This window comes from Scylla paramamosain, chromosome 15 (assembly GCF_035594125.1).
Source record: "Scylla paramamosain isolate STU-SP2022 chromosome 15, ASM3559412v1, whole genome shotgun sequence".
Lineage (NCBI taxonomy): Eukaryota > Metazoa > Arthropoda > Malacostraca > Decapoda > Portunidae > Scylla > Scylla paramamosain.
In genome coordinates, this window is record NC_087165.1 from 22,543,512 (window position 1) to 22,553,511 (window position 10,000).

Here is a 10,000-nt window from a genome sequence, read left to right on the forward strand (position 1 = left end):
AGAGAGAGAGAGAGAGAGAGAGAGAGAGAGAGAGAGAGAGAGAGAGAGAGAGAGAGAGAGAGAGAGAGAGATTGGTGAAAGACATATATTAAGTAAATTTTCTTTTTTCCTTATTCCTTTCATTTTTTTCTGATCTACCATTTTTCATTTGTCTATATCAGTCTTTGCATCTCGTCCCTTATCGCTTCCTTCCTCCTTCTCTCTCCTCTCTCCTCCTTTCCTCCCCCATGTTACTTAGCTCCGTCTCTCACAAATCTCCTATCATTTATTATGTCTAAAATAGAGCAACTTTGCGCGGCTGCACCACCGCCACCACCATCATCATCACTACAACCATGATCATCACCACCATAACAGCCCCTCTTACCACCATAAGCACCACCATCATCATCACCACCATCACCACAATCACGATCATCATTACCATAACCACGATCATTATCACCACCACAATCACTTGCCATCATCATCATCACTACCATAGCCATCATCATTGTCGCAAGGAATTCACAGTTAAACAGAAGAGAGCACAGGCGAGGGACACACTAACTGCAGTGCAAGCAAGTGAGCAAGCAGAGGCGCGTGATAACAAGGGTTTATGTGATTTCCCGGCTGAGGAGGACGCGGGTCGGATTCCTTTGGTCATGAGTCACAACTATAAATAATTTCTCGCTTCATCAACTTCTTTTCCTTTAACTGACTCTCATTTAATGGACTGTATTCAGAAACATGTCTACGCCACACCTCAACTACATGTTTCAAGAATGTTTTTTTTTTTATATGGTTCTAGCGGCAGAATAACGAGATTTCTGCATTGATAGCATGAAGAACATTCTTGAGAACCCGGCTGATCATCTCTGTGGCCTTTGAAAATATTATTGGTGAGAGAACGAAGTGTTTCTGAATTTCTATTACACTCCGCCAAATGTTGCATCTCCTGTTACCTCTTACTGTTGTTCTCCATGGTTGCTGCTCTTCTGAACTTGTTAATTGCATGCCTCTTCCCTTCCTTCTACTGTCTCACTATACAAAACGTGCTTACTTACTCTCATCTTTATGTTGTCTCTCTCTCTCTCTCTCTCTCTCTCTCTCTCTCTCTCTCTCTCTCTCTCTCTCTCTCTCTCTCTCTCTCTCTCTCTCTCTCTCTCTCTCTCTCTCTTTCTCTCATTAACGCACACATAAAAGTTAACCAGCATCCTCACGCATTCATCCCTTTCACTAGTAATCTCTGGAGCTTTCTGTCTGCTTCTGATATTATTTTCCTGCCTTCCCGTGACTTAAACTGTTTCATGAAAGGAGTATCGGGACATTTCTTGAACTAAATTATCCTCCATTTTTTGTATGTCTTCGGTTTTATTTATTTATTTATTTATTTTATTTTATTTTTTTAGGGGAAAGGAAAGGCAAAGTTGCTGCGTTTTCTTTTCTTTTCTCTCTCTCAGTTCTTGGGTGGAATTCTTCACTTATATAAAAGGCAATACCACCCACCACCAGTCGGGCAGCAGTCGGATCAGCGAAAGCAAATCATCATCACAGTATTCTCTCAAATCATCAGTATTCTCAAATTTTTCAGCGTCTCTCATCTCCATTTTTTTTTTCAGGTGGTTCTAATGTTCTATGGAAGTTTTCAAGGATGTTCTTATGATTCTAGTGTTACCTTAACAGAGACTCTGCATCAACAATAGGAGGAACGCTTATGAGAACCCTAGTAATCATTTATGTGGTCTCGAGAATATGGACCTTAAGAGTAGGTAAGAACGTAGGGAAGCCGCAACAAGCCAGAGGACCAACACGTGATGCTCCCTGAATAAACCATCTCCATTTACCATAGTCAACCTCTTCGTGTAATGTATTCGCTTAATGTCCTCTATCTAAGAATGATTAATAGGTTCCTGCTTTACTGGATATTATATTTACGTTGATGATGTAGAGCACCTCGTCAAATAATCCCGCTTGAAAATCACAATAACTTCCGCTAAAACTTGGTAGAAAAAGTGTGTGATAAGACGCTAGAGTTTAGATAGACAGACCTGTCACTAAAGTCTTCACATTGTCAGTTTGCTCAAGGAAGGACAGGAAGACAATAACTGCTGGTGGAGGTATTTAAGTGGCGTAAATGATGTGACAAGGATGGTGTAAACAAGATCCTTAGGGCCGGTTATCAGGAGAGGACAAGAAGTAACTGGTTCAAACTTGGTAAGGATAGATTGGAGAGAGAGAGAGAGAGAGAGAGAGAGAGAGAGAGAGAGAGAGAGAGAGAGAGAGAGAGAGAGAGAGAGAGAGAGAGAGAGAGAGAGAGAGAGAGAGAGAGAGAGAGAGAGAGAGAGAGAGAGAGAGATTATTACTATTATTATTATTATCATTATTATTATGCTTTCTCTTCTTCTTCTTCTTCTTCTTCTTTTTGCTATCAAAACTCCCTATTTTTTTACTACTACTATTACTACTACTACTACTACTACTACTACTACTACTACTACTACTACTACTACTACTACTACTACTACTACTACCACAACTACCATCGCTACTTTTATCTTCCTGAGAGAGAGAGAGAGAGAGAGAGAGAGAGAGAGAGAGAGAGAGAGAGAGAGAGAGAGAGAGAGAGAGAGAAAGGAAGAAATTGCTTCTCAGATAGACTGGTTGATGAATATTCTTCCCAGCGAAAATCTGTGTAACATGAGCGGAGCGCGCGCCAGCAGGCCGGGTGATGGCAGGAGCATTGCTAGCAAGATCAAAACAATTGAGTCAAAGGGGACAATTACGTGTCCCATGTTGTGCTTCCCGTGGGGGCGCAATCCAGGAAAGTATCTCGGTGGCCTCACATGTGCAGCCACCAGGGATAGGAGTGGTTGATGTGCGCAGACCTCGCTTCTTTACCCACGCGAACAGAACACTTTAACGCAAAGTTCATCAAAGTACAGCTCTTGGTCACTGGGTCGTCACATCGTAGACGTATAAACAGCAAGTGAAATGTAGTGTTGTGTGTGTGGTGTGTATGTGTGTGTGACCTTGTTATGGTACGATGTTGTGTTCATTTGCCTGTTCCACGTGTTAAGTCACCACTAAGCTAGCGCGCAGTGCAGAGATGTGTGATGGAGATAAACAAGTTAACCAGAGGCTTCACTCATAAAAGACTGCCCCAGCTATTCAATCGGGTACATGACAACATCCTTTTCCATGTATCCTCACGCATTCATTCCCCGGCAGTGCGCGTGAAGGAAGGTGGCCACATGCCCTTCCCCGTCAAGGGTTGGGGTCTTCAATGGTGGTGGAATGAAACCGGTCATTTAGGGAGAACTTTGGAGGGCTTAGAGTATTACGAGAGGAGGACGAGGCACGCCAACCATCACTCAGATTGAGCTGTGATAGGAGAGAAGAGTGGACACACAGTAACACAAAGGAAGAACAAACAGTGGCACACACGTTAAACCTCACGGAGTTGCTTGTGGGAACTAATCTAACCAAGATCTCCCGCCCCCCCAAAAAAAAATAAGAACAAAAAAAAAAAAAAAATAGGATAACATGAACGAAGGAAGAGGAGAAGGAACAAACTTGAGGGAGGGCCAACACAAAGGAACACAAAGAAAGAAAAAAACTAACCGATTTACCGGACACTACGAGTCTATTTAGGCGAGTTGTTTGATTGATTTGGTTAAGGCGCCGCAACATCTCGGTCATGTGGCGCAGTATTTTCAAGGTTTTCTTTTTTTTTTTTTTTTGGTGTAGGGGGAGAAGGACGGCCGAAGGAAGAGGAAGAAGAGGAGGAGGAGGAGGAGGAGGAAGAGAATGAGGAACAAAGAAAAGAGATACGGTGAGGGAAACGAAGTAATATAGACGAACGAAGAGGAAGAAGAGGAACAGAGAGTATAGATACAGAGAGAGAAACGAGGTAGCATAGACAAAAGAAGAGGAAGAAGAGGAACAAAGTGGGGATGTACATACTGGTAAGAAGAACATTCCAAGAGACCTGTTGCTGTGTGGCTGACATATCTGCTAATCTAATAGTCTGGTCTACTTCTACCTTGTTACCGGTGGGAAAAAAAGAGATGATAGGATAAAGACAAGAGGAGGAGGAGGAGGACGACGAAAAGGAGGAGGAGGAGGAGGAGGAGGAGGAGGAGGAGGAGGAGGAGGAGGAGGAGGAGGAGGAGGAGAAGGAGGAGGAGCTAAAGGATAAATAAGAAGGGTCAGAAAGAATAACATAGTAGTAGTAGTAGTAGTAGTAGTTGATTTTGTTGTTGTTGTTGTTGCTAATATTGTAAATCGTTTCATCCCCCTTCAATATAATCCTGTTTAGTGTCTGTCTGTCTGTGTGTGTGTGTGTATCTGTGTGTGTGTGTGTGTGTGTGTGTGTGTGTGTGTGTGTGTGTGTGTGTGTGTGTGTGTATGTGTGTATGTAATTATGATGACGCTGATGGTAGTAAGTACAGAGGTGAGCACCTTGTCGTACCTTTCACTTTCATCTGACAGTCTCCTTGCAAGCCTAGATAACGAACAGATTAAAACCGGATCAGAGGACTTGGGAATCGAGGGGAAAAACTCTCAAACACAGTAGAAATAATTGCATGAAGCTAACCAACAAGTGACGGTGACTTTACGTGCATGTGTGTATGTGTATGTGTGTGTTACAGGGACCAACAGTTCCGTGCACGTCTACGAGTTTCAGCCGAAGGGGCAGCAGTCAGACAGCTACCTGCTATACTCCAAGAACCTCACCTTGCCGCCGCTCGACGCCCTCACCTTCTGCGTCAGGCTCAGATTCTACTTTCTGTGGGAGGTGTCCGGCTTCCTGCAGGTGTCCGACGACACTTCTGGCAACCTTGTGCCCACGATCCAGGCGGGTGAGTTTTGCCGCGACTGATGTCTGTGTGAGATGCGCTTAGGCAAGGTCCTCAGGATTAATAAGCGGGATAGGGCGAAAAGTAACGGGTTCAAGCTTTATAGATGTATCGAGAGAGAGAGTGAGGGATCGAGGTTTCGGGGAAATGGGTTCTCAAATGGAGTGGTAGATGACTGGAACAGGTTACCAGGGCCGATTCATTAGGGCACTTTAAGGGATAGTGCTGAACAGGTCTGGTAAGAAGAGATGAGGAATCCCTCGAGAGTCTGGAAGGCGTCTGTTAAGGGGAGAAGATCAAGGCAGCGACAAGAAATAAGGTGGAGGAACAGAAGATGCAAGCAGAAGAACAGCTGGAGAAGATTCGAACCTGGCGCCAACCCATGACAATTAGAGAACGGTAACAAAGAAGCGGGTTAGGTCATCCGAGGGAGCTGCCTTCCCTGCTACTTAAGGCATGGCAGGCAGAAAGGTTAACGTGTGAGTCATAGGTGAGGCCATGGATAATTCAGAATGTTAACGTAAGATAAAGAGACTTTTTCCAGTTAGCCAGGCAAGCTTACATCTTGGTATATGGCATGTACCAATCTTAATTATCACTGTTACCAATGAACAGTTTCCTATAAGTTTACTGTGCAGGTAGGACGTGGATAGATTTTATGGGTGAGGGGCGGTGAGAGAATGCCCTGTGCTGGAAAATGAGGGTAACTCTTGAGCAAACCCACCAGTGTCTGTCTCCCCTGAGTGAAGACACTAGTGGGTACTAATTCCAGTATGAAGGTAACTGCCCTGCACCCTCCACCCTTCCCTCTCCTCACAGAAGTGAACCTCAACTACATCCGCGTCACGCTCGCCAACTTCAGGCGATATCACTTCCTCAAGAATCGCTTGCGCGCGCTCACGTGGCATCATCTGTGTGTCACCTACGGCGAGGGCGTCACGGTGTCCTACCTAGATGGCGCCGAACAGGACCGACACCCTTACGAGCTTAACCAGAACATCACTGGCAACCACGCCAAGGTGGGCGCCTGGGACAAGGCGAGCAGCTACAGCGGACAGCTGTCCCAGGTGCGTGATGAGGGCGACTCCTGTTGCTGATGGGCTGTAGGGCTGTGGGTGCCATTGAGTAGGTCATGTGGCCCTCCAAACTTTTGCCTCAAACTTTGCTAAATGTTGCAGGTAAACTTGTGGAGTCGCGCCCTCACGAAGCAGGAAGTGGCGGCCTTGGCCGAGTGTCGCCAGACCTTGGAAGGGAACCTCATAGCCTGGGAGGGGCCCTGGGACACATTCGGGAACGTGACCTTAACGGAGGAGCCCATTGACAAGCTGTGCCAAGAAGCCTCGGGAACAGACTATTTCGTTTTTACAGATTTCACGGCTCCCGCCGCCTTCCAGGTGTGCGAGGGCCTGGGTGGCTACGTGCCCACGCCGGAGTCTCGCGGGGAATACGAGACCATCGTGCAGGCGGTAGACAATTACCTCAAGAACAATGGAAGGGAGTGCAAGCCCTTTTGGGCCGGCATCACCGATAATCAAGAGGAGGGAGTGTGGACCCTGGTGAAGCACATGTCCAAGCTGGAGCCGCCCTGGGCCGTGGACGAACCGGACGGCAGCAACCTAGAGAACTGTGCTGTGGTGGAAGGTCCCCTCAAGATGGCGGACGCCCGCTGTGACGAGCAGCAGTGCGTGGTGTGCGCCGTGCCTCGCCGCCCTGTCTGGAAGCTGCTAGGTGCCTGTGAAAGGTACCACCGCAACACTCACTTCGTGGCACTTCAGGATCCCAGCGAAGGCTTCCTGTTCCGCGGCTACTCTGACTACCGCATCGTGCGAGATGGAAGTCAGTGGCTGTGGTGGGACTGGCGCAACAGCCAGACGGTGGCCACGCTGTCCAGCGGTGTCAACGGTGTGCCCATAGGACGCCAGGACTGGAGGCTCACAAGACCCATGTGTGGCCAGACGGAGGGGAGACGCGCCGCCTCCTGCTGACGCCCTGCCCGGCAGATTTCTTCTCCTGTGACGACGCCTCCTGCATACGCCTATACCAGCGGTGTGATCTCAAGTTCGACTGCCGTGACAAGAGTGACGAGAGTGGGTGTCAGCTGGTGCGGTTTCCTCCCGTCTACCGGCCTGATTTGCCTCCGGTGGTCAACAACCGGAACAACGAGTCGTCGCCGCTGCCTGTCACGGTGCGGGTCATCATCGAGAGCGCCGACGTGGACACGCCTTCCATGCACATGCACGTCAATCTCAACGTGAGCATGACGTGGCAAGAAGCGAGACTCAACTTTCTCAACCTCAATGAAGACTACACGCTCAACAGGTAAGCAAAACTTCCGCAGTGTGGCGGGCGTCCCGCAGCCTGCCGACAAAACCCCAATCGACCTGGCCGGCATTGACGCGCCCCGTGATCTGGGTAACACGACGCCCAGATACCTCGAGTTTCTGCCAAGCTCAGCAAAGGCAGGTCATTAGCGTTCGTCGTAATGCGGGTCGGCGCCCACCGTCCATTGCTGATCAATAAATCGTACGTGCTGGTGACAGCTGCCACGGACCGGGTTGGTCCACACTGGCCGATAAGTCGCCAGGGGAGCGAGGCAGCGTCCAGCCCAGACGGTATGATTGGCTGCGGCAGGAGGGATCGCGATCCAGCCAGGCAGGGAATTCACACCCTACGGTGTGTCTGTCGGTGATGACGTAAGCTTTACGTAAATTTAACAAAGAGACAAGGTAGTGCGTGCCGAAAGCAGTGATTACCTCTGTTTATCTTCACGTCCACTGCGAACTTTAACTCTTACTTGTTGCTCTTTAATGAACCACTATTGAGGCCAGCAACAGCGGCGGGCTCGGGGTCGGGGGACGGAAGGACGGGGGTTGTGAGAGTGGGGCGGCATGCTGGCGTGTCGTGCACCAGTCGGTCAGTCCCTGTGGTCACTCGTTACCTGCTCGCCCGCCGCCGCATAGCAGGTTCACGTGACTGCCGAGTCAGGGAAAAACTTCTTGCAAAAAGAGGGGAATGCGTGAGAGTGTGAGTAGGATTCGGTCGTTCCTCACGCACCCTGCCTCACATGAGAAAATAAAAATAATAAATGAATAATTCGTGTGCCCACTTAACTATCAGATCTGGTTTCTGCTTAGCTCGTCGCGGAGATTGATAAAATAAACGTTCATAATCTCTTCACTATTTCACTATGTCATGTAACTATTTTTTCTTTGCTCCATGAAGGTCACTTTCAATCTAGCATTCAGCCAATCGCTCAGTCATTTAAGCAGACAGCGATTATGTCAATCAGTCAGTCATTTATTCACTCAGTCAGCTAGACAAACAATTAATCACTCAGTTAATCATCGGTTATGCAAACAGTTCAATCATTCAGTGAATTAATCGAGTAAAACCGGAGCTTTTAAAAGAAGATTGGATAAATTTATGGATAAGGATATTAGGTGGGTATAGGTAAATATGTTTTATACAGGGACTGCCACGTGTATAACCTGCTAACTTATTGCACCTTTCCTTTTGTTGCTATGGTCTTACATTCTTTGTTCATAAACCTGACCAATCAATTAATCAGTCAGACAAATGCTCTTTTATTCAATACGCCAGTCAGTCAGTCAGTCAGTCAGTCAGTGCTTCTCTAACCACTCCCGTTTATGAATCAATCTGTCAGTCACTCAGTCACTCATTCACTCACGCTGGAGAGTCAGCAATTCAATTAGCCATGCAGTCAAGTCAGTAAATATGTACATCCCTTCACCCTCCCATTTCCCTCCCCTTCCCCAGAGAGTATTTACTTTTACCCCCATCCTCTTCCCCTTCCCCAGAGAGTATTTACCTTCACCGCCATTCCTCTCCCCTTCCCCCAGTGATTAGACGGGTTCATGGATGGGGAAGATAGGTGGAAATAGGTAGATACATTTCATACAGGGACTGCCACGTGTAAGCTTGGTCGCTTCTTGCAGCTTCCCTTATTTCTTATGCTCTTATGTTCTTATGAGTATATCCCTTCAACTCCTTCCCCAGTGAGTATATTCCTTCACCCTCATCTCCCTTCCCCTTCCCCAGTGAGTATATATATATATCTCTTCACTTCCTTCCACAGTGAGTATACCCCTTCACCTCCTGCCCCTCCCCTCCCCTAACAGAGTGCCATACGAGACCATGCGTGAGGTGTGGGTGCCAGTAATCGACTTCACCAACACCAAGGGTATCCACATCACGCAGACGGACCACCAGGCCACAATGGTTGTCAGCATGCACGGCAAACCAAGACTGGGGGACGACACCAGCCCGGAGGAGTGTGAGTCTCTTTCTCTCTCTCTCTCTCTCTAATCACTAGAAGCTACATATCACCAGAATCATGAAAACACCCTTGTAAACTCTATAAGTACGTAGCCTCCCCAACAGCTGGTTAAGTTGAGCATGTGAAATTCTTGTGAAACTTTCGTTGACTTCCACTAGAGTTTGTTTAAAGTGCGTAGTGCAGATAGGACACAGAAATGTTTCAAATACTGTCCTGAAAAAGCAGCGTCGAGGATGGAGGAGGATGAGGAAGGTACGTAGGAAGGGAAAATGCAATGATAAACGGAGGAATAAGACAAAGAAGGAAAATAGCCATCCTAATGTTCCTGTTGTTTTCCTATTTCCGTGTTCCCTCTTGATTAAAAGTCTTTCTGAGGGAATAAATCTCCTCTTCCTCCTCCTCCTCCTCCTCCTCCACCATCCCTTGGGAAAGACACCACCAGTGCCTTTCATTGTGTATGGTCAAGGGGAGGAGGAGGAGGAGGAGGAGGAGGAGGAGGAGAAGGAGGAAGAGGAATATTGGAACTAAGGTTGTGAGAAATGGAGAAGGAAGAGAAAAAGATAAGGTTAATGATAATAACAGATGAATAGGATAGAGTTAGGAGCAGAAAGACGATTATAACCACTACTACTACTACTACTACTACTACTACTACTACTACCTGCTGCAAGAGGAAGGAGTAATAACGCAGCTGTAGTAATGTAGGAACCTGCATAATAGCTGGGAATGGGAGGGAAGGAGGGAGAGAGGAAGGGAGGGAGGGAGGGAAAGAAAGGAGAGAGGGAGGGAGGGAGGAACCAGCTAGGGGGGACAGTGGATTAGACAAAGAAGAGATGGAGAGCGGGGAGGTGATGAAGGAGGG

General features: G+C 47.5%; 1 protein-coding gene across 4 annotated transcripts in view; it reads left to right on the forward strand.

Moving 5' to 3' along the window:
• LOC135107681 (glycine receptor subunit alpha-2-like) overlaps nucleotides 1–10,000 on the forward strand; it is a 74,345-nt gene that overhangs the window by 50,137 nt on the left and 14,208 nt on the right. For 2 of the 4 annotated variants that reach the window (XR_010271890.1, XR_010271891.1), the window contains 4 exons: nucleotides 4,635–4,844; nucleotides 5,661–5,908; nucleotides 6,020–7,160; nucleotides 8,981–9,135. Coding sequence is in view for 2 of the 4 variants with exons in the window: in XM_064017812.1 (XP_063873882.1) it covers nucleotides 4,635–4,844; nucleotides 5,661–5,908; nucleotides 6,020–6,826 (1,265 nt within the window). In the remaining 2 variants the exon portion in view is untranslated. Of the gene's footprint in view, nucleotides 1–4,634; nucleotides 4,845–5,660; nucleotides 5,909–6,019; nucleotides 8,075–8,980; nucleotides 9,136–10,000 lie in introns of those variants that run through there. The other 2 variants (XM_064017812.1, XM_064017813.1) reach the window with 2 other exon arrangements.